Source organism: Oculina patagonica, chromosome 1, assembly GCF_052425735.1.
Source record: "Oculina patagonica isolate OP01 chromosome 1, crgOcupat, whole genome shotgun sequence".
In the NCBI taxonomy this organism is placed as follows: Eukaryota; Metazoa; Cnidaria; class Anthozoa; order Scleractinia; family Oculinidae; genus Oculina; species Oculina patagonica.
Window position 1 is genome coordinate 28,981,706 of NC_135758.1, and position 24,551 is coordinate 29,006,256.

General features: G+C 38.4%; 2 protein-coding genes across 4 annotated transcripts in view; both read right to left on the reverse strand.

Moving 5' to 3' along the window:
- The window catches only part of LOC144662193 (scavenger receptor cysteine-rich domain-containing protein DMBT1-like), a 31,900-nt gene extending 26,624 nt beyond the window's left edge, over positions 1 to 5,276 (reverse strand). Inside the window, exons 1-2 of the mRNA XM_078522957.1 lie at positions 5,079 to 5,276; positions 2,544 to 2,800 (exon numbers count right to left, since the gene is read on the reverse strand). Of these exons, the coding sequence (XP_078379083.1) occupies positions 2,544 to 2,800; positions 5,079 to 5,195 (374 nt within the window). The 5' untranslated portion in view covers positions 5,196 to 5,276. The remainder of the gene's footprint in view (positions 1 to 2,543; positions 2,801 to 5,078) is intronic.
- Positions 5,277 to 8,829: 3,553 nt separating this feature from the next.
- Positions 8,830 to 23,248, reverse strand: LOC144649692 (protein SLC31A2-like). 3 transcript variants are annotated; one of them, XM_078509269.1, is made up of 4 exons: positions 22,993 to 23,248; positions 13,498 to 13,567; positions 10,976 to 11,123; positions 8,830 to 9,983 (listed from the first exon to the last, which is right to left on the reverse strand). In XM_078509269.1, exons 2-4 carry the CDS (start codon positions 13,565 to 13,567, stop codon positions 9,707 to 9,709), a joined length of 495 nt encoding a protein of 164 aa, XP_078365395.1. In that variant the 5' UTR covers positions 22,993 to 23,248; the 3' UTR covers positions 8,830 to 9,706. The 3 variants fall into 3 exon arrangements, with proteins under 3 accessions (XP_078365395.1, XP_078365389.1, XP_078365383.1); XM_078509263.1 differs by lacking the exon at positions 22,993 to 23,248 and adding an exon at positions 16,241 to 16,339; XM_078509257.1 differs by lacking the exons at positions 10,976 to 11,123; positions 22,993 to 23,248 and having other exon boundaries at positions 13,498 to 13,900.
- Positions 23,249 to 24,551: the final 1,303 nt, after the last annotated feature.

Sequence of the window (24,551 nt, forward strand, 5' to 3'; positions counted from 1 at the left end):
ACAGGACAGAACGAGAGGTGGATGAGAAAGATGCCGAAGATGAATATATAGGCACCGAAAAACGACAAGAACCGTCAAGGACTTATCTTTAGAGGGCGGGGAGTTTTGGCATACTGTATTTCGAGGACTGGACTGGACTAGTAAAACGCGGACTAGTAAAACGCGGAATTGTAAAACGCGGACTAGTAAAACGCGGACTTGTAAAACGCGGACTAGTAAAACGCGGACTCAGGTAAAACGCGGACTTGTAAAAGGCGGACTAGTAAAACGCGGACTAGTAAAACGCGGACTTGTAAAACGCGGACTTGTAAAACGAGGGCTTGTTAAGCACGGACTTGTAGAGCGCGGACTTGTAAAACAAGCGCTTGTAAATAAGATAAAACTAAACGGTTTAGCGAGCGAAACAATTTGTGTAAGAAGCTCTTGTGTGTTTCTTCGACGGCATATTTCTAGCTTTTTTGAGCACTCTATGGTCTGTTTTAGCGTGGAGATGTTTTTGCAGTATAGCACATGTTCGTTCTGCAAACCCCTACTAAAACAACGGGATTGATGCTATGAGTTGTGTGCATATGTTTCTTTCTTTCCACTACTTGACGTCTGTTGAGTGCAGTCGTTTTTATTGCTCGCACGAGGTAGAACGGGGCCCGTCCAGAAATCAACAGTCAATCGTAAATAAAGGTGACGGGCCTACACGACTCCTACGTTCGTGACATTAGAATATTTGCCGTTAAATGTTTAAATTCGGTCTTTCGACCTTATTTGCTTCTGACTTCTTTCTGAGGGTACTGTTTTAATTTGGGGGCAGTATGTGGTAAATAAAGGTGACGGGCCTACACGACTCCTACGTTCGTGACATTAGAACATTTGCCGTTATATGTTCAAATTCGGTCTTTCGACCTTATTTGCTTCTGACTTCTTTCTGAGGTTACTGTTTTTTTGAGACATTATGTATTGAAGAGAGCCGTAAGATGATTGTGGCCAAGGAATTCGAAGTGTCTAGAGGCGTTTTACAAGTCCGCGTTTTACTAGTCTAGTCCAGTCCAGTCTACAAGTTAAAGACACATCAAGACCACCCCACTGTGAATTGCCATAGCACAGACAAAATTATAGTCAATATCTTATGTGTTTTTAAGAGAATTACATAAGAACCAAGGCATGTCTTGTCTTGCCTTACATTGACATGCAATAATTTGGAAATACTAAGCTCGTAACAGTTTAAGACAGAATCCATCAGGAATTTGAGTAACATTAATTTTAGTTACGCAAAAATTGAGCACCAGAATAATTTAAATCCTTGTGTTCTTTCATACCTTGTTAAAGGCTTGACATGTGATAACACCAACATAACACCAACAACAGTTCTTTATCAGTGGGGATTGAAGAAAAAAATGGAAACATCATCACACAGTTGACCCCCATGCAAAAACACTCCAGGATGTCACGGGGCTGTTTGGTGTCCGTCTGCCAATTTCTAACTTCAAATTCCAATGTTAAATTCACATTAAATTTTCAATATTTCTTAGTTGTCTAAATTTTACTAATTCTTTTAAAAAAACTATCACCTGCCAAACATCCCCAAAAAGCACTCAAAAAATTACAAAATACCGCAATACATAGATACATGGGATGAGTGAAGTTTCCTTGGATTCCTTGAAACACCAACAAGATATTTCCGTTTAAGGTGGCAGAAGATGGGTTTCAGTATTTCCCAGTCCTTATACTTTGGTTCAGGACTAAAAGCCTTCATCAATTGCTATTACAGTAATGGTATGAAACAAATGTTCAATCATTCATCAACAAGTTGTGATCATTTTCTTGACAATAGTAGTTCCCCGGTAAACAGTTGTAGTACTGTCCCATCAAAGTGCAATGCCTGGAAAATACCGAAAAGCACACGACCTTCAGGTGAAACCGCACCTTACAGTATTACCAATACACTGCACTTTGCTAAGTCTTAAAACTTTACATTGTCTATTCGTCTACTTCAATCGTTTATTTGTATTGTGTGAGATACATTTATAAATTGAAACCATCATGTCTTTAAGTAATAATGCAATCTCGACAACGTTCTAGATATTATATTATGCACACTAATACAGCTCATGCAAGCCCTGTGACTTACACAAACACAGTCGGACTGAGTGCTTAACTTAAGTAACTGCTTCGTGGTTTCTGCTGTACTGAACCCTGCCTTTCAAGGCAAAGCGCCCGATTTTAAGCTTCTCAAGCTTCTCAATGTTCTTGTTTCCTTCCAAATGGACGGTTACATAAAACATTTCGGCGACTGGACAACCTCTAGGACAACTAAATGGTATAACGAAGAGTTTTCCAGCAGAACTTCATGAAAAATCTTGTTGTCAGTTTTTTGGCGAATCCTTTCATAAAACTGTATACTTTAAAAATGACCTGTCTAGTTTAATACAAGATCACTTGTGAGTACCGCGGTTTTCAAAAGCTGTAGCCATAGATCTAGAAAGCAAGGTTTCAATGGGATTAGAACTTAAGAAATGGTTAATTTTGAAACACAATATTACTCAACTCACCTTACCAGCCAGGGACCTTCGTCTGGAAAAGTGTAGTTAAAAGTGTTTTCACCTTGTGTCCAGTCCTCGTTAACACTGAAGTCAGTGCAGTGATATCCCGTATCTGCTACAGTCCTGCCTGAGTAATATCCCCTGTCATGGCTTGCAGACCAGGTGTCTCCACTTCCCACAATGCTCTGGTTTGCGACCATTGCACTATTACAGAAGTAGGAATAAGAGAAGGATCTTCGGAAACCCAACCTAAAGTTGAAAATTACCTGAAATAAAATATGATAACTTTCTTAATCATGGCTTTATTCCGTTAAGTAACGCATTATAGTGGTTTCGCAAAGGTTTTTTATTTTGGCCGGTATTGCATTTAACCCTAAGTGCATGCATCTATTTAGTCAGTATCACACTTAAGGGAAAAAATAAAACTTTTCATTTTTTATCCAGTTCAGTCCACTTCATGATTCTTCGCATTGATGGGTGTCAGCAACAAAATCACAGCTCACAGACACCAAAATAGTCGAGTTATTTAATTTGTTTGATATAAATGATACTTCGAACACGAGCTACCAGCGATCGAATTCGCAGAATTGAATATTGAATAAACAGAACATAATTGCGATTGAATACTCAAGTGGTATACAGAAAGCCCAAGATAACAAGCGACTTTAGCGTGTTTTACTGTTTTGAGTTTCGTTTCAGGGCTTTAAGTAAATGTTTAATTAAATCAATGGCGAAACATGCAACAGTTCTTAGAATCCCGGAAGTTACATGATTCTCAGTGGAACGCGCCAACGGTTTACCAATCCTTTCCGAAGGGTTATTGCTTCAAATTAACACGAACACAACAACTAAAACCAAGTTTCGCTTTATTTAAATTTATCCGCTTTTTGACGACCTGAGAGTTAAATCCTTGGATTATATAATAAGTCCCTGAGAACCAAATATTTTTTTTTTTGCTTTTAACTTACGCAGTTTCTTCTCTCTGCCTGTCCAAGCATATTTGTTTGCCTTATTGTGTATAATTGTATAAGGAAAATGCAGTTTGGTCCCTCTAATATAAGCATCGGGATTTCCAAATGTTTGTTTGTTTATTGAGAAGATGATCGATATAGCTTAGCTCTTTTAAAAAAAGCCACATATATAGAGAGACTTTATGGAATGACATTCAATTTGATCATTCAGCCAGTATTCTTTAGATTTTTACCAAACTATTGACTGTAGCCATGGCTGTTACTCGATATCTGCATGCGGTATTGAACGAGACCCTTTGAGACAAAATAATTAAAACTTCGCTTCGAAATTGACAGATTTTAACAAAAAAGCTTTTGAAGCTTTTTGAAGCTTAAAAGCCTTCCTAGAAAAAAAAATCAAATGCTAAAACTAAGTAAGTCAAAGATGACAAGTGTCATAAGTGTGTATCATGGTTATGAGATTCTTTTCAGCCCTTAAGTAAATGTTTAAATAAATCAAACGCGGAAGGACAGTTCCAAGAATCCCGGAAGTTGATTCTCAGAAATATCTTGGGTGTGCTTATGGCAAAGTTTCCAATCTTTACGACCGGGTTACTGCTTTTAAACATGAACACAACAACAAAAACAGTTTTGTTTTATTTGTAAGTTTTTTGAAGACCTCACAGTAAAATCAAATGAAGTTTAGTTGCTAAATACCGAGCTTTTTGCTCAGACTTAATGTAAATGTTTATCGTCCCAGTCTTTGTTTAATGTCTACTCACGCTAAGTATTCTTTTTACTGCACACCTTGTTTTGATCATCTTGTTAAAAATTCAGTTTAGTTCCTCTTAATATCCGGATTTCCAAATTACTGTAGGCAATTTTCATAGAAAGTAATCTGTAATTTTTTATCTTTCAAAACACTCCAGCCCAGTATACACCATATGTGTATTCAATTCAATATCATTATGCAGTCAGCATTTTTCACATTCTAACAAAACTATTTACTGAAACCAAGACCACTTTAACTTAAACCATGACTCTACGCACGCAATTCGACATCCATAATAAAAAGATCTCCCAAGGCGTAAAAAATCTTGTTAGTGCAAATCTACCTCGGGCAAAGAAGATTCGAGCTTGATTTTTAATTCTACGAGTTTTTTTTTTTTTTTTTTTTTCAATCAGGCTTGCAAATGGTCTTGTAAGGCACTTCACACCTTTCTCTAGAGAGGATAAGCCAGAACTTGAATTTTAGCATTCCTAAATTTCTGCTTTTGTAACACGAGTTTTCAGTAGGAATCAATGTTTTCTGTATGCAAGTTACACCAAAAAGGCATTCGAGTCCCAAACCGAGACGGGTACCCGAATTAGCTATACCTTCAATCAAGTTGTTGTCTATCTCTCGATTATCTTTGGGTTTTTTCGAGAAAAAAACTTTACCGTTGAATCATTTCAAAACAGGTTGCACGTCGGGTGAGATTCAAAAGTTTCTCAGGTACAAACTGAACGAGCTTGCAGAAAATGCTTTTCTTGACCCGTTACATCGTTTCTAGCAACGCTCTTCAATTCTACTCTTTCAGTTTGCATTAATTACCTTGTTCGCAAAATTTTCATCAGGCTTCCAGGTTATGATTCCACCGCGAAAATGTGATGCTGTTGCATGACTTGTGAAGATCGCAAAAACAAACCAAAAGAACAAAGTAGAAGCCATTGCGCTCACGGCCTCAACAACTGCAGCTGCAACAAACTGACTTTAGTTGCAACAGGGCGTTGCCTGTCAGTGGTTTCGAGTTCTCGTTTTCTTCTATTTTCCGCGACGCACTACGTCACTTGGGTTCCAAGAAAGTTCTTGTTTACTCAGGCGGGCTACTGTTGTTATCAAACAATTGCAGGGCTCAGAAAAATAATTAATTTGTACTCATACTTATCAATCTTTTAAAATTTTATTTTTGAAGGTTATTTTCTTCGGACCAATCATATCTGGTGGTCATAATTACTTGCAGTATAAACTTTGCAGCAGTCAGTGAGTTAGATTGGCATTGAACTTAGAGCAAATCTTGAGGTCAAGAACACTATTCTTACAGGCGCCAACACTTAAAAAACGTGTTGCAAAGTCACGTCCCATGTTCTGCGACGCGCTTTGTCATTTGGGTTCCAGGAAAGTTCATGTTTACCCAGCTGGATTACTGCCGAGTCATGAAACTACAAAGCGCTGCAAAAGTAATTAATTTGCACTCATACCGATCAAACTTCTAGCATTTAACATTACCGTTGTCTTCCATTAAAAAAAAATGCAAAGCTCAGAAAAGTAATAAATTTGCACTCATACAAATCAATTAGAGATTTTATTGTGCAAAATTGACGCAGTATGAAACAAACAAAGAAGGGGACATGTAGCAGAAACATGTTGCTGCTCCAGCATCATGTCCCATTGTACCAAAATTGTACGTGTCGTAGCATGTCCCATCTGCAGTTCACTGTACTCTCTCTGTGTGACATGTTTCTTCGTGTATTAGCTTCCGATCTATTCACTTTGTGTCCCAGGTCACACGAACAAAAGTAAAACAAAAGAAACAAAAAGTCTGATATGTTTACTAAGTTCTATCACAGAGCGTACAAGTGACTGGTGCACTGTTTACCTAGAAAGAATTATTTTTTGTACAGTACCGGCCGTACCAACTTGCAATTGTGAAGGGTGTTAAATGGTGAGGGGAGCGTAGTAAAAAAATAAAGTTCAGGACTGGAGAAGGGGGACGGCTTTTAAAAAGAGGGGGGAGCATTTAGAAATAGACTGGATAGAGCATTTGCAGTATAATAGCATTTGAATTATTCAAGTATATATAGCATAGACGTTCATTTGCATCTTGATTAACGTCGGAAATTCTAAACTCGTCACCAATCATCTAACCGGAGAAATTAATCTCCGAAATCCCTCCCCTGCTCGAAGTTTTTCCGGCTGATAACGTGTTGATTTTCGGAAAATTTTATCTATGTATTTTATTCTCATAAGAATGATTTCAGCTCACTGAGTAAATGTTTAATTAAATAGACGCGCAAGGACAATTCCATGAATCCCGGAAGATGATTGCGGAAATATATTTGTTTTTGTTTTGTTTGTTTGTTTGTTTGTTTTTTTTTTTTGGGGGGGGGGAGTGGTTTTCAATTTTCTTTTAACATGGACGCTGCAGCCAAAAAAACGTCCTTGAGTGATCGCCTTTCTGAAGAACTAAAAGCAAAATTATGCGACAGTTCAGTCACTGGGTATTAAAATTGTTTATTATGATTTACTTGCCTGTTTATTCAGTTCAAGCAGAAACCCATAAGGGTTGAAACGTGTAACTCCCTATGATTCGCATTGTACAAAGCGTTTGCACATTCGTTTACACTAAGTACCATATTTGGAAAATTACGAGAACCATTTAACCAATCAAAATTACTACATTTGGATTAAATTCACAGCGCGCGCTAGCTTGCGCTCGATGGCGTAATCTTGTTTTTGAACAAGCTTGGTTGAATAAAGTTAAATTTGGTTAAATTCTCCTGTTTCATCTTCTTGAAGTAGTCTGGAGAACTTCGCTTCAAAACACTTTATGTATTTTTTAGTTTCTGTAAGAAATTTACGGAGTTAAGGTCGAAATTCAAGCAAATTACCGCAAAACCAAAAATTATGTTGCGTGTGTCATTGCGTGTATAAAGCACTTGCGTACAAATTCTTAAATTCGTGCTTCCAAATATGGTACTTAGCAAAATGAATATTCAAACGCTGTGCGCGCGCGTTACACGTTTCAACCCTTATGGGTTTCTGGTTCAAGCTATGTAGGTCTTTTATTACACATGTTGTTTTGGTCGACTAATAATAATAATATGCAGGTAAAGCAATTAATTCATGCGTTGTCAATGTGATTTTACATATTCTCACAAGAATGCTTATAACCTGTTCCAGGCGTTCAGTAAGTTGGAAAGCATCAGAAGAAAGACGGAATAAAGGCCAGGGGGGATTAAATTTTTGAAAAGGGTTGTTCTTTTTTTTGTATTTTTTCACTCGCCATTCTTCAGGCTCCTCTCTAACTGAACGAATACAGTTTTCTACTGACTCTACAGGTAACTATAGTGGAGCCTCCCAATAGATCTAGTTCCCGTAAAGGACAATTTAAACCTTGAAACTTACGTGAGAAAATGAGAACGAAGTAACAAACAATCAGAGAAACTATTTGAAGATCTTAAGCTCTGTAATAAGTATGAAGGTTTTGATCGAATCAGGTTTCTCAATTCAAGCGGCGAAGAATCGAGCGCGCGTGAAACCATATACCTGTTAATTCGTATACGTAATTGGACTACATGCTGTCCAATTTGGGAATAATTTGATGAAAAAAATTCCGAGGGCAGCCAAAATTGGACGAGGCCGTAGGCCGAGTCCAATTTGGCTGTCAGAGGAATTTTTTGAATCTAATTATTTCCAAAATTGGACAAGCATGTAGTCCGGTTACATATTAATTATATAGCTTGTAGTCAGTCAATCCAGCATAAACAATAAACTTATGTCCAGAACGGGAAAAGCATTCAACAATAGTATGCATAACACAGCACATGCAACTCACTCAGAGCATTGTCTTCACAAATAAAACTTAAACAAAACAGTGCAATTTTATTCACCTGAGTTTGCGAAGCTTGCTACAAAGTGAGTGAAAACACTGCATCAATCAATGAAAGTCGTAAACAAAGTGTCCGAAGAGCTTAACAACTTCTTGAATGTGACATACTCCTTTCCACTATATCGTTCGTACTTCATCGCCGTCTTTTCTTTTCGAATTTCAGCAAAAAACGACAAAGAATTGCATCTACCTCATGCCTCATGGCGATAAATATCTGACAGATTTCTTGCTTCGCTTCGCTGCACTTACGTTCACCCAAGTTTTGTACTATTGGAGGTGTTTTGCTCCTGGTTTTTGCTTCTTAGTGTAGCTAGCTCGTCTTCTGACAACGTAGAAAATTTCTCTTTGTTGTTTCTATTGCTGAAAAGCTCAAAAGGAATAGAAAAACGTAGCAAACTTGCTCAATAAAATTCCGCCATTGTCGACTCACAATGCGACCAGTTTACAGCGCTGACGCTATGCTTTGTACTAATTGGCTACTATCCGTCACATGTTGTGTTTTCTTCGATTTGATTGGCTGAGACGAAACTGTCCAATTTATCTTAAATTGGACAGATTGTGAATTGTACCTAAAATTCCTAATTGAAACTATCCAAATTTAATCCCAAATTGGACAGTTCCCAGAAATTAAGGAAAAATAGCCGTGCTGACAATATAGGATTTACTACCGGCTATATAATTAAGGTTGCTAATTGAGCGGTTTTTCATTAAAGATGATTTCCAGTCCGTACTGCGCAATCTCCGCCTGCAATGTTTGTGAGTCTCACAAACAGAAGAATGTTTACTAGCAAAAATAAAAATTCCTGGACAAAACTTACCTTTTTCTTCATTATTAACGCCAGATATCCTTGCAAAACAATAATAACGAGTAAAAGAAGCTCGACGGTATTTCAAACGGACGTTTTAGCTCATCGTGAATTCTTGAACGAAACGATCCGTAATGGCGAACTAAAAAAACTTCATGTACGCTATCACCGAAGTGTAACGTTTCAACGAATTCAAAACAAAAATGAAAACCAACCCTGAGTCTGCGCAGTACGGACTGGAAATCATCTTTAAGTCTCGAAATACCGTAAAACCAAAGCAATTACAAGGGTTAAATACTAGAAGCACAAATGAACAAATGAGAACACGAGGCAAACACTTTTAATCAGTAATCGCCTCTTAGCGCGGGAAAACGCATGTGCCCAATCTAATTTCACATCTGAATGGTTGAGTAGGTCGCGTGAGTCTTTTTAAAAAAACTTACAGAACACAGTAAGGCAAAAAAAAAAAGCAATTTCGAATTATATACGGCACTCAATTAAATTAGTTTTGATGAGTCAGTTACACGAGTAAAGCTTTTCAAAACTTATGATAGTTCTGTATTTTCATTCTGCGAAATACTTGATTCCCTTTTCCTCGTCCCCAGGTTATTGTCAGTGTTAAATACTAGTTGACTGGCCGCCATGCTGGACGCAACCTTTGAGATGAGGTTTTGGCTTTCTTAAATTTTCGCAATGTTCGCAATGAAATACAATACAGTTCCTGCAGTGAACTCTAGCTTTCTTCATTTATGCAAGTTCCGTACTTAAATGTCTGCAGAGTTTATCAGGGGTTGTCGTTTTCTTCTCGTTAATGGAGAATCCTGCAAAACGTCACTGTAGCCATGGTGATCAGTCTCATCGCTGCCAATGTGCGAGCCAATGAGAGGCGTCACCAGGTAATAACCAAGTCCTCGACCAATCACAACAGCCATAAAGAGCCACGTGTTGTACGTCATTGTGACTAACATCAGGAAATAAGCGAAAGAGAGTTCGGCCACAAACATGCAAGTCTTGGAAAATTGTACCATCGAAGCGTTTGACCTAAAAAGACAGAAGAAAAGAAATGTGTTAAGTTCGTTTTAATCATCTATTCTTAACCTAAAAATAATTTCCTCTTGAATCGTGATAATTTAATCTTAACCTATTTAATCGTCGATTTTCTTTATACTAAGTAATGGTGTGAACCCAGGAGTATTAGAAATTCGTTTAGTGTGATCGTCCGAGTGAGAGTCGTTCTGAAAAGACTGTTGTTGCTAACTGACGTCTCAACAACCTGAGCGAAAGCCATTATAGTGTTATACGTATGGTCCGTTGAAGTTTTTTGGTCAAAGGCATGATGTTATTGACTTTACGTTCACTTGGCTCTAAAGATAAATTCCGCTCAGACTGTCGAAACGTCAGTCACCAACAACGTCCTTTTCATAACTACTCTTACCCCTGTTGATCACACAATACGAACTTTCTTTGTACTCCTTGTGAGTAGTGAATGGATAACATCATCATCATCATCATCATCATCATTATCATCACCATTAGTATCATCATCACCAATTAACATCGTCGTCGTCGTCATCATCAGCAACAACAGCAGCAATAACGAATATTTCAAGTCTTTGTTCAGTCGGGGGAGCAAGTGCCAGTTGATGGCGACATCACTTCAGTCTCCGAGAAGTGACTTAGCCCGCGGTTTTCTTTCCCGAAATTGCTAAGCAACCTGACGTATTTGTACGCGCGATTGCTTTCGGAGTACTCGTGAGCGCTCGCACCAGTTTTTGATTAGATGAAATAATTAGGAAATTTTTCGAGTGCTTTAGCGAAGATTTGCCAAAACTGGCACTTATATATATTACCCCGACTCTGTTTTTACAGTTTTGTGTATGTAGGCATAATTTTTCTTGTAAAACCTAACTATAGCTACAAAACATCTAATGACTGTTCACATCCTTTCACCCAATTATATACTTGTCTAACAATTCTGCTGATGTTAGCACAGGATGGCAAAAAGGTCGTCATAAATATTATCGATATTATACCTGGTACACTCAAGGTCAAACTGTTTCTTTGTCAAAGGCGTTCCTCTATCGTGGTGTTTAAGATGTGATCGTAGATAGGCGTGAATGCCTTTCACACACTCGTACAACACTGCTAGCGCTAGTACGGCCACAAAAGAGCCGGCGACATCTAAAATGATAGAAATCAAATTAAACTGAACTCGCGAGAGGAATTAAATATAAGACCTTTCCACATGTTATTAATTTTGGGCTATTAAGATAAAGGAAATTTGTGTGGAAATTTAGAAATTTCCACACATTACGTTCTGCGCCTGCCCCGCAATCAGAAGAAAGAGATAACTTATGCACCAAATGCTCAAAAAATGTTTACAGACAAACAAAAAAAGTTAGAAAAATTTGCAATTCGAACTACGCGTGCAACTTTATACATTTATATACTAATCATGCGTGTAGTACTTTGATGCGAGGTGGGTTCATACTAGGGCCCAAGTAGGCCTTAAGTGCGATAAAAACTCAAGTGAACTTTAGACGGTCGGTGCTCACTTTTAAAGACAAGCGTTCATACTAAGTTGTAAAGTATGCTACTTGCGGGATAGCTTGTCAATCAAACTATGCGGCAAACCCCGCCAAAGCAAATAACAAGACACCCAAACTTTCACCATGCGACCTCGAAACGTTCGAATAGCATGCCTTATTTTGATTTTTACTCTTCTACTTCTTCGGTCTTTCGCGCTTCAACAAATGTATTGCTTTGCTATGATGGAGGAAGCCTTTAGAATTAGCCGGCGAAATCGTCGGATGTTGCTGTATTTTTGTTAGGTTTTTGGTTTTTTTTTTTTTTTTTTGGTATGTGTATGGCAGGACTTTCACAGCAACAAAGACCACAACTGAAAAGAAGAGCGCTAGCGGGTTGGCCTCGTCCACAGAACTGGTTTCGCCTTCTAATAGCTAATCCAGCACTGCATTTCCTTTGGAAGGAACATTTTCGTGTCACTCAAGCAACATTTGAATACCTTTGTGACCTTGTAAGAGCAGATCCACAAAAACAAAAGACGCGGATGCGTGCGCCAATTAGCGTAGAAGAAAGGGTCGGTTTAGCATTATGGCGACTTTCAACCGGCAACAGTTATAGAAGCTGTGGATTTCAATTTGGATATGATCCATGTTTTTGCTTCGCCAAGAAGGTTTGCGTGCACAAGCTTTTCCCGCCGTTTAGTTGATTGACGTGTTATCGCTTTCGAGTGTTTTGATAGTGCGTAAGCATGCACTCGAGCACGGTAAAAATAGACTTGAGCGCGTGCTTCGGCTTCTTTGAGGATAGGTCGTTTCCAAGGTTACAAAGTAGGGTACCTGAACTACTATAAACCCCGTTCACATTCCAAGTAGGTTTTCGGCATACTTAAGGCCTACTTATGTACCTAGTATGAACTCGCCTAGTGTGACAAAGATCGCTAGGTGGTCGCTGAGTAGACTAGACAAGAATAGATAACGCTTGTTTAAATCTACAAGGCCGGATGTTTTGGCAATAAGTAAGCAATGTTATGATTGCAAAAGATAAGATATGGATCCACGTCTACTAAAGGTCATTTCGAGTCATTGTCTCTTTGGCCAAGGGAAAATGGAAATGCGTAAAATGGAGCTGAATGTAACATAAGGTAAAGTTCAGAAAAATCGAACGTTATATAAAGATATAAACTGATGCTTGAGTGCGCTAGAATCCGAAATGGAGCTCGGCCAGAAAAAGGAAAAAACTTGCTCCGAAATTTTGAGGACTCCCGTTCAGTATACCTTGGTGTAAAAAAACCTCCGAATTTTTGTTTTGTTTTGGAGCTTTTTTATTCTGCTCTATATTGTCTCGAGGTTCTTTGTTGTCGTGTTTTGTGATTAAATGTTTTTTTAGCTGCCTTGTATCAAGATATCTAGGAATTATAATTGACAGAAATCTATGAAAGCTTCATGCCTTCTGTGATACTAGCTAGCTTTGTATTGACAACCGAACGTAAAACGGATTTGATTTGCCAATGTTGACATGGTTGAGGAAGTAATCGGAACTAAGATTTATTACAACTTTATACTGCTTCCGTTCCATTCAGCCTGACCCCGCATCAGCAGCATATGGATAATTTAGTATAACGAAGTGAGTATTCTTTTTCATTTTAGATTCCATGAATTAACACGAATAATAACAAAGAAACATTAAAAGGAGGTATACGATAGAATCTCAAAAGGTCTCATAAGATGTCATAAGTGAGGGTTTGCACGCACAAGCTAAGCCTTAACTGGCTTTTGGTAGCTCAGCTTTAACTCGTTGGTAGCTACAGTGGAACCCCGATATAACGATATGCCAAGGGGCAGTAAATTATATCGTTGTATGAGGAATCGTTATATCGGGGTTCCGTCCCACTATTGCCGGGACATAACATATTCATCGTTATATCGGGAATATCGTTATATCGAATATCGTTATATCGGGGTTCCACTGTATTTAGTCTACCCTTTCAATCCCTCAGTGCATTCCAAGCACATTTTAACGTCTGACTAACCTTTTGTCGAGGTAACCTTCCATTGTTGAAACAGTATGAATAATTGCTTGGACGCCGTAGTAAAATACATCTGAAAAGTCAAAAGTATGTAGAGTTCTTATCGATTCTTGCTTGGTTTTCTCAGCATCAATCCAGTTGCTGACTGTTTTGATTCGCTGTGTGTTCTCTTGCAGTGTCAGGTTTTCGAATGGCGAGGTGACTCGCTCAAAACCTTTAATAGCACAGTACGTGCTTGGCGCGGAATGCAAACTAATGTTTGCAGGTTTATTACTGTCGTCGCAAAAGGCACGCTTAAATACTTGAACTATGCCCCATAAGCTACAAGTTTTGATGGGCTGCCAAGGTTGTGTTCTAAACCACATCCGTAAATCGTGCAGATTTTGATACGGTTGTTCAAAGCACGATTGAAAATTAAATCCGGGATTAACGTTTTTTTAGTTTCAATTTTGTAACTTTTCTTGTTTTCGTTTTTTTTTTAAGGTTGCGGTTTTCTTGAGTTTTCCGTTTATGATTTTGGTCTTCGGCTTTTACTTTGTCTAATGAGGGGTCTCTAATGACAAACTCCACAAAACATTAGCAGTGCAAAACAGTATCGTTTAAGAGAAGTTAAAAACCTGGATTTACTTTAAATCCTGGATAAGTGTTGCAGATTAGGCTTCAGAACTTCGAACAGCCGTGCTTAGTACTGCTCGTTGCTAACTAAACATCATATCCAGGAAGCCATGCTACATCATTAATCTGTCATCATAATGAACCTTATACTATAGTAACAAAATGCATCATATCATGTCTCATATCATTTAACGAGAGATGTTTGATTTATCATGTCAGCTGACCTCTCCGCGGAAATCAATTTATACTTTAGACAGCACTTGTTTCCTGAGAGGAATTTATTATATGGCATTTCCACTCATTTAAAATTGGATTAACTTAGCTCATGTTTGTTCTGTTCGCCGCGAAACCTGTTTCCCGTTAGTTTCGCTGATCTTCGCTGAAATTCAGTATGTTTACCAATATTAAGTAGTTATGAATATTTTAGAATTTTTATGACTATTTTGCGATATATCCTTCCTTAAAATATTTACTGCCCTTTGAACTTATTATGAAGTGGTCTGATTTGAAAGTGTTAATATAACTTGCTCACGATCAAGGATAGCAGTTATTGTGTGACGAAAGTGTTTCTACGTATGGAATGTGACGGATGCATTTTTATGCATTATTATATTGTTATGTTATCCCTCGTGATCCCTATATTCAGGTGTTTATGTTAATCTTGTAAGTGATTGGAAGGGAAATTCATTTCTCCTTTTTTTTTACTCCACATCATCATCAACTCAGAACTATCTCTTGACTTCGGTTTCTTCGATACCTTCTTTGACACAATGTATATTTGTAGATTGCGAAGATCATGACATGGATTGCTGTTTGGACGGGTAAACATTTAAAGAAAGATATAGAATGCATTCCACCACCGGGAGTGGAGGGAGGGAGGTACTTCCGGGCCACATATGGGCTATATGGGTATGTGCCGTGGGATAGGGTATTGTTTTTGAGGTTCTCAGTCTTTAAAAGGCAATGGCCTGATATGCTCTCGGGGTATGGTGTGATATTGTCTGTTAAACTGAATTACTTTTTAACTTTTCATGCCACAGAAAAGAAATAAAAAAGACCTCTGAAAAACAATTCTTTGTTATTGTTGTACCTATAAAATAGGGTGCATTTTAGGGTTTGGGCCTTAAAAAGGGTATCCATTTTCGATTTATATAGGGGCAAGGCTTATAAACCTTTGCGGCACATGTACATAGCTTTCCTATAGTTACGGGGGTGCCCCCTGCCCCCGGGATAAATAGGCATGGTACATATTGCGTCGAGAAATGAAAAGCGGTTTTGATCAGGAAATCGACCTTCAACTAGTATGTCTCGTGTATTGCATGCCCGCAAAAGCCATACCGCAATATACATGACTGATCAGCCTAAGTATTCCCTCAAGTAAACCAATGTGATATTTCAGGTTTGCTTCCGCGTATAAATAACTTTTTATGCAATATTTTTAAAGGGTGTTAAATGTTTTTGGAACAACATCAGAAAGGTAATGAACCTTGCGTCATAGCCAAATCGCAGTATAAAACAATAATTCCTAGTTTCATCCCTACACGTCACATTTACTCGTATCCAGCACTGTCATCGTGTACATGTTTTAGTTTTGAGCAGTAATTAAAGCAGAAAATGCTGCCTTGCTGCTGATTTATGAACTGATAGTATGAATCTCTTATAGAAATCTCTTATGGAAACACGGTTTTCAATCCTCGCTTTTTCTAGACGGTGCTGATACTTAATTTGTTTCCATCTTTTCTTGCTTACTTCCTTATGGATTACCGTTATTTGCTGGGCACTGTTCTAATAAATCATATCAGTCATTGTTCGGTTTCGAATGTTCTATTTTTCTTTACAAAGTTCCTAAAATCATCATTAAAAACAAATTATTTCCAGGGCTGTACCGCCTAGTAGGCCATACTAAGGACATAAATTAAGTCATCCTGTTCGCCGGATTCTCAATCGACGTATTTTTAGTCACATTTAACTATAAAGATTACTCAGGGCTTCACCGCCTAGTAGACCATAGCAAGGACATAAATTAAGTCTTCCTGTTGGGATTCTCAATCGACGTATTTAAGTCGCATTTACTGAACTAGATTAAAGATAACTCAATTGACCAGCCGTGATCTCGGACAGTCTAATTTACCTGAGTAGATCTTTCACCTTGTTCTCTGTTTCTTTCCTTTTATAAATGTACTTCTTAGTTAAACCTTACGAATCCAGGAGACGAAATGTCTTTTTTTAAACAAATCTTCATAAAAGCACTTGAAAAGTTTCCGTTTTTATTCCCCAGTCAAAAAATAGCTCGCCCACCCGCGAGTACTTCATAGCTCTTACGTCAGAGCCGTTCCTCTAAGAAGAGCCGCACTCAGTCAAATATGCCTAAAACGGGCTTTTGAACAACTGTTTACCTGAAATTATTATTCTTAATAAAAGATTCTGCCTGTGTTGAAGCGTATCGTATCTCCGCATAAATCCCATATCAATGATTGATTATATAATCCAGTTCTTGCAGAGTTTGGGTTATTCGGTATCAAAAATTGGTTCTTCGATTTGGCTTTGACATGTTTAATATTGGTAGTCTGTTATATTGGAATTAATAATTTGTGTTAAGAACACTAAAATATCACTTGATGTCGTTCGCCAAGGCTAACAAAGGCATGCGTTCTTTCTTTTCACTTCCGTCACCCTGGATAGATTAGTTATTGTTGAAGTAAGCCATACATTTCCAACCCCGTACCAAACAATAATCTATATAGTTAAAATAAACTGTGTATTTTCTGCATGATACCTGCACTCAACACACATTCCTTTTTTAACCACATTATTTATTCACCCACAGAACTGACGATATTATTAACAAATACTCTACGCGCAAGTGGATATTTTCAAAAGAGTTGAGCAATCTCGTGATCGTACTCACCATCCGCATACTTTTAGTAATCCGAACATATTTTTAGATTACCTACTTTCCATTTTTGCCGTTGAATTATTCACGTGTTTAGACAACTGAAGTCTTATAATATGATCAGCTACTACTTATTTATGGCTGTCAATGTTCATTTTAGCCGGGACCTGTTTATATGGAGAAATAATGTCCCTGGCAAGAGGGTTGCCTTTCATGCCCTTGGGCCGTCTTTTATGTAAAAAAGTTGACCGAGCCAAAACTTGGCCCTCCCGGTTTCACGTTTGCAGTAATTATGACCCGACTTGTCCCACTGAAACTTGTCCCTAGCAGGCGAATCAAACATATCCAAAGTGTTTATACGCCCCCATAAAAAAGGCTCCGCAGAGCATAAGAGATTGAAATGCAAACGCTAGGAACTCAGAGCAATTTAACTAGATGGATGAACTTGTACCGGGAAATAAAGAAGTACAACAAGAATTTTTTGAGAATAACAAGACGAAAAGTGAATTGTAACGAGCAATCTTTATTGTCCTTAATACCGTTATCTTAGTCTGCTTAGGTGACAATTTTTTATTAATTTAAGTATAGCTGTTATCGGTCTGTCTCTTTAAGAAGTGCGATCATAGCTTGGCGCTTATAGATTTCATTCTGTAACAATAAATGATGATGATGATGATGATGATGATGATGATGATGATGATGAGGGCTTTTGTCGAAAGATTAATGCTTGGAAATAAATACAAAACATGTGCCTTGATGAAGTCCTACACGAACCTTTGGAGAATGCCACGACAAAATAAACTGAAACGTACAATTATATTTTCTTAAACACTCTATCGATGTCTTACTCTGCTTAGTTTTCAATTTTTTTAATTTAAGTTAAGTTGTTATCAGTCTGTCGCTTAAGAAGTGCGATCATGGCTTGGCGCATAGTTTTCATTCTGAAACAATAAATGATTGGATTACAAAGTGAATTCAGCATAAGAGAAGAATGTACAAGAGGACGAAAGCTATTTAGCCATCGCGGGTCCCAATTGAACATTAACCCAACATTAACAAAAGATGCTGGTGAAAGAGACAATACAAGAAATCCTATTAAGATACCAGTTGTTTTCCAGGCCTTCTTTTCCTTCAAAAATCGCTCAGTGTCTTCTCCTGCTGGAATCTGTTCAGTTCGTATTTGCCTTTGGTGGCGCCTTGCGACCATATACACGGATGAATGACAGTACACGATTACTAATACACAAGAAACCGTTAAGAATTGGAGAACTACAAAATGAAACCAAGTAACTATTAACATTTTGAATAGGGTATACACCCCGGCTAGACACCAAGTAAATGTTATAGCTATCGTTAAGCGGAATTTGGTTACAATGGTGTAGTATCGCAAAGAATATTTAAGCGCGATGTACCGCTCAACGCTAATTACCCCTAGATGAAAAATGGACGTTAAAACAGAAAGAAAACTTAACGGAGAAACAATCTTGTTCCTCAAGGTGCAGTATGTTGTCACGGACCCACCGGCAATGGCAAAGATTTCTGCTACGATGGAGGCTGGGAGAGTGGTAGTCCCCATAAGCAGATCTGTTCCCGCCAAAGAGGCTAACAGTATGTTGCTCATGGTCTGAAGTCTGTGTCTTGTCTTAACAGCCACTATGACCAACGCGTTCATGAGAATGACGAAAGGGCAGCTGAGCACGTTCAGAATTATGGCAGCCAGTGTAACTGACAGGTTCATCGTAAGGAACTTCTCTTCATCTTCGATGACTTGAAATCGGCGACAGTATTCACTTGGAATTGTCACTGTTGAGTTGATAGCGTCCATGGAGGTGTTCTGGTAAACTGACATGGTCTTAAAAATCGGAGGAGTTCGTAAGCGTCTAATGTTGGCCTTTGGAAGTTTGTTGCGATTTAAGTCGGGAGGAAAACTGACAGCTCTTATAGTGCTAAACAAATTGTCATTCAAATCAGCGGCAAAGCTAAACGAATGTGTTTCATGAAAGTTCTAAGAACTTAAATGCGCGGTACGCACTCAGGGATTGATTATTTTTGAGAGTGTTATTTAAAAAACACTTCATTTACCACTATTGAACGCAGCACGAAAGTACTAGCCCTCGTAATTGCCTAGTAAAAGAGAGATGTGACTATCAAGAGCTGAACTGAACTAAACTTTTGAGAAAACTCCCATTGTTGCATTGGTGTCATTCAAAACTTGTTGCCTATAACTTTATTTTTTGTCCCTTTCTGTGCTAATGTGACATGCAAATTTAGTTTTGCTTCACTTCGATCGATAATCCTTGTTAATCCTAACGTGAGAAATTGTTAAATCAGAAAGTGTCGTTGTCTTAGTTCTTAATAAAAATCATGAAACCAATATGAAAATCGGACATTTGTAACTATTTCTCATCTTTTCGGGGCCACTTAAGCTTATAAGAATTTACTTTTTAATAACTACAAGTTAAGCCTAAGTTTATAAAATAGTATTTTCGGAAGAGTCCGACGCGTCCTGACTCATCTTCATAACGTTCGCTTAGCTAAAAATATTTTATGCTTAACAGAAGTACATAATCTAGATCATGTACTTCTGATGCTTAAGTGTTGTTTCAACAAGTAAAGTTGGAAAATGTGTCAGGTAATGAACCTTTCCCCGAATTTTTTTAAAAAAACATTCGTTTTGGCTCCTTTTCATAAGCAATGATAAACTGGCATATGTCAGTCTAGGCAGCTTTTTCAACTGGAAAGTAAATCTCGATTTTACCACCGTCGTCGATTGTATGACTAACAGTTTATAAAAGTTGCCGCAATTTTCGACAAATATCAGTGAATTTTTTACATGTCAGTTTCCATATCAATAACTGACTGGGCTCCTGATTTATATCCAATTTTCAAAAAATCATTAAAAATTTTAAAACTTGAAGCGCACGCGAGTTATCCTGAACAACGTGTGTTTTCAATACAAGTCACAAGTCCGCTATAAAGTTTCATAAGTCAATTAGATTGTGTCAACCGCAGAGTTCCACGTGACGGTTTTTGCGGCGATCTCATCCGCGGCATTTTAAGTCGTTGTTTACAATTTCGTCTCCTGATTTACCACACAACAAACTAATCTTTTGTCGGTCAGAAATATTCACCCAACACGAAAGTGATTTGACGCAAACGTTCGATCCTTCAGTCAGGGCGCAGTTTATAAGCTAGCGACACAAGACACGACTTTTATTAATAAACGCTCGTCGTGGCGAATAAAACGCCTGCGAAAAGCGAATTTCGCTAGCAGCGAATTTCGTCCTGTTTTGGCGGCACACAAAGCGGTTGCGGAGAAATCCCGGGCGATTTATTAAACAAAAACTCGTCGATATTTGGCATGCAAACTGTTTTTGCATGATCCTGTTTTCCTCTTTTTTTTTTCAAGTGTCCTACACACAAGCGACTAGGACGATTGGCGCGAAATGTTTTCCTGTCCTTAGCGCCTCACTGGTTTATGCCCAGTACTGCGGTATACTGCGGGATTGCCACGAAATTCAGTCTGCAGATTCCCATGAAACATCTCGCATCAAAACCATGTGAGGGATTTCCATTTTTTGTAATAGATCTCACGCTATGGCCTTTCTCGTTACACGTATCGCCAAATTTTTTTATACCCAAATTTCACAGGGAAATTGCAAAGTAACCAATTGGAACATCGAGAAAGCCCTTTATAGTTCAGGGTCGTTCTTTCCTTACGGAAAAAAATCAAACCAATTCTGATCACATTAATGTATGGTAATCCTTAAACACGTGCACGGCGATTTTAATGAAGCGTTTTTAATATAAAAAGTACTTGTAATGTAGAAATTTTCAAAAATAATACGACTTTGGTGAAGAAATTATTCAGCATGACACGAGCGTGTGACAAAGAAAAATCTGAGTCCCGGACGGGAATCGAACCCATGGCCTCCCATATACCGGTTGGGCGCTCTAACCAACTGAGCTACGAGAGAATCGTTGTGAGCTGGGCCATTTACTAGGTTGATACGACTTTTTTAATTTTCACAAACATGTTTCGACGGTACCACCGTCTTCGTCAGTGTGACGGTTATGAAAGTTTACAGTGATTTAAAACGTGCTTGTTACAAATCGTGTACATTACATTGCGTTGGAAAAATAATACGCTAGATAAATTTCGAAGTTAACGAAATTAAAAGATACGCATGTACGTGCAGCTATAAGGAAAATGTCAAATTAATGTGTTTGACCTGTTGATTAAGGTCCGGCTTTTCCCACTTTATGTACATAGACTCCTTAAGCTTAACTTGGTACTTGGTAGGTGCAGAGTCTAACATCTTGAAGCTGTCTAAGTTACAAGAGTTACGGCACGACTCTGAAGCCTGCAAATGCTAAATTATAAAGGTGAGAAGATCTGTCCGATGACAAGTGCTCGTGCACGAAACGCGTGTGGAAATTTCGGCCTGTTTCGCCAACGTAACAAGCATTATAGTTTGCACAAGAGAATTTGTACACGATGCGAGTACGGAGCCTGTCAGGGAGAGGATCTTTCACGTTGAACAAGTTCTTAATTTTAAAGGTAGAATAAACAAATTTGATGTCGATGGGTTTACAGAATCGATTGATTAGCTTGCGCACCCTTTGTTGTGCAACACCCGAAAATGCCCGATGTAGGAGATCTTCAAATAGTGCTTGGGCAACTCCTGTTGCTCGACACCTGTTGAAGGTGGTGTGTCGTTCCTTACTACAGCTCTCGTGACATAACGGTAGAGTAACACGTCTAATACATGCTCGGGATAGGGATTCTTACGCAAAATAGTAAACAAATTCTGAATATTATTGTGAAAATCCAACCACGTGTTGTTGATCTTAAAGGTCCTGTCAATGAGCATTTAACCAGCCCTATTTTGTAGCAAAGGGGTGTAAAGCTTAAAAAAATTGGTAAGCAATCCCGTGAAGGTCTTTTTGCGGTATACGGTGGTGACAGGGAATTGTGAGGATTTGTTGTTTAATAGCACATCAAGAAAAGGAAGAACCTGTTCCTCTCCATAGTGAAATGAATATTAGGATGTTGATTGTTAATGAAATTAAAGAAAAGGTCAGCATCCCGGTCCGAGTTGAAAAAGCAAAAAGTGTCGTCCACATAACGACGGTAGAATAAAACCTGGGAATCCCTATGCTGTTCCAACCAGATCTTCTCGTGGTGACCCATGAAAAGATTAACAAGAACGGGGGTTAGGGAGGAACCCATGGCTACACCATCAACTTGATCGTTATAGTGTGCCCTTGAAAATGAAATGGGTTTCAGCAGTGGCAAATAGGAAAAGTCTTTTCAGGTCAGAAGTGCTTAGTTTGATGTCAGCGTTGCCTTCGGTAATGTGGTCGTCCGCCAGGTCTATACATTCACTCAAAGGAATGTTGGTAAACAAACTTTCCACATCAAAGGAAACCATAAACTTCCCCTCCATGGATAAGCCATTAATTTCACGAATAAAAGTGAACGTGTCTGAAGCAACATGTTCAGAGGGAACGACACTTTTTGCCTTTTCAAGGTCAGCATCCCGTTCCGAGTTGAAACACCCTCCTCTTCCCGAGCAAAACCTACAGTCGTTAAGCAAATATTACAGGTCTCTGAGCAATCCCCGACGACGTAAAATTCCTAAAAGCTCTACAACAAGTACTTCAAGTGCTAGGTTTGGGTCTTATTTTTTGCAGGGGCGAATGGGTCTTTCTTTTTTGGAATGTTTATGAACAGATGTAAGAAGGGTAACCCTTCTACCAAGGACAACCGTTCTCAATATAAATGGGTACTTGCTAATACTTTCAGGTACAGTACTGACCTTACATTAAAAATCAATTTGTTAACATAATATACAGATTTGTGACGATAGGCGTTACTTATACAATAGAATAACATACATAATAATGACATCGTCTAACAACTATATAACAATATCAGATACATACGTGCAAAAACAGGATTGCAAGACAGGGACAAATTAACTGACTTTGAGTAGTTGTGGACTCAAAACAGGTTTCTCTCAAATATACATCACGTCCTTGAGCTTAACTAGGAACTTGATGGTGGCGGCGTCCAGGATATTAAGACTCCGCAGAGCATAAAAGTTGCCACCCCACTGACACCACCTGGTGTTTGTGATAATTCTTCTTATGTGGCAAATAAAATGATGATGATGATGATGATGATGATGGTTGTGGTGTTGGTGTTGGTGATGGTGATGAGATCTTTTGTCGAAAAACAAATGCTTAGAAATCGATACAAAACATGTGTCTAGATGCAGGAATTAGAGACGCTCTACATGAACTTTATAAAAATACCAAGACATAAATTGAGCTGAAACGTGCAATCTTTATTGTCATGAACCTTGTCATCACTTTGCTTAGGTTACAATTTTTATTAATTTAAGTTTTATTAGTTGTTATCAGTCTGTCTCTTAAGAAGTGAGATCATGGCTCGGCGCATAGGTTTCATTCTGAAACAATAAATAATTGGGTTACAAAGTGAATTCAGCATAAGAGAAGAATGCACAAGAGGGCGAAAGGTATTAAGCCATCGCGGGTCCCAATTGAACGTTAGACCAAGATTTATAAAAAATCCTGGTAAAAGAGACAATACAACAAAACCTATTATAATGCCAGTTGTTTTCCAGGCTTTCTTTTCCTTCAAAAATCGCTCTGCGTCTTCTCCAGCAGGAATCTGTTCCGTTCGGATTTGCCTTTCATGGCGTCTTGTGACAACATAAACAGATGCATGACAATACACGATTACTAATACACAAGTAACTGTTAAAAATTGAAGGACTACAGAATGAAGCGAAGTAACTATTAACATTTTGAATAGCGTATAGACCCCGGCTAAACACCAAGTAAATGTTATAGCTATCGTTAGGCGGAATTTGGTTATAATGGTATAGTATCGCAAAGAATATTTAAGTGCGATGTAACGCTCAACGCTTATTACCCCTAAATGAAAAGTAGACGTTAAAACAGAAAGAAATCTTAACGGAGAAACAATCTTGTTCACGAAGGTGCAGTATGTTGTCACGGAACCATCAGCAATGGCGAAGATTTCTGCTGCGACGGATGCTGGTAGAGTGGTAGTCCCCATAAGCAGATCTGTTCCCGCCAAAGAGGCTAACAGTATGTTGCTCATGGTCTGAAGTCTGTGTCTTGTCTTAACGGCCACTATGACCAACGCGTTCATGAGAATAACGAAAGGGCAGCTGAACGTGTTCAGAATTATCGAGGTAAGTGTAACTGACAGGTTCATCGTAAGGAACTTCTCTTCATCTTGGAATCGGCGACAATATTCACTTGGAAGTGCCACTGTTGCCGAGTTCATAGTGTCCATGGAGGTGTTCTGGTAAACCGACATGGTCTTTAGAATCCAAGGAGTTTCCAAGCGTCTTATATTCGCCTTTGGAAGTTTGTTGCGATTTGAATCGGGAGGAAAACTGACAGCTCTTATAGCGCTAAGCAAATTGTCATTCAAATCAGCGGCAAAACTAAACGAATGTGTTTCATGAAAGTTCGAAGAACTTGAATG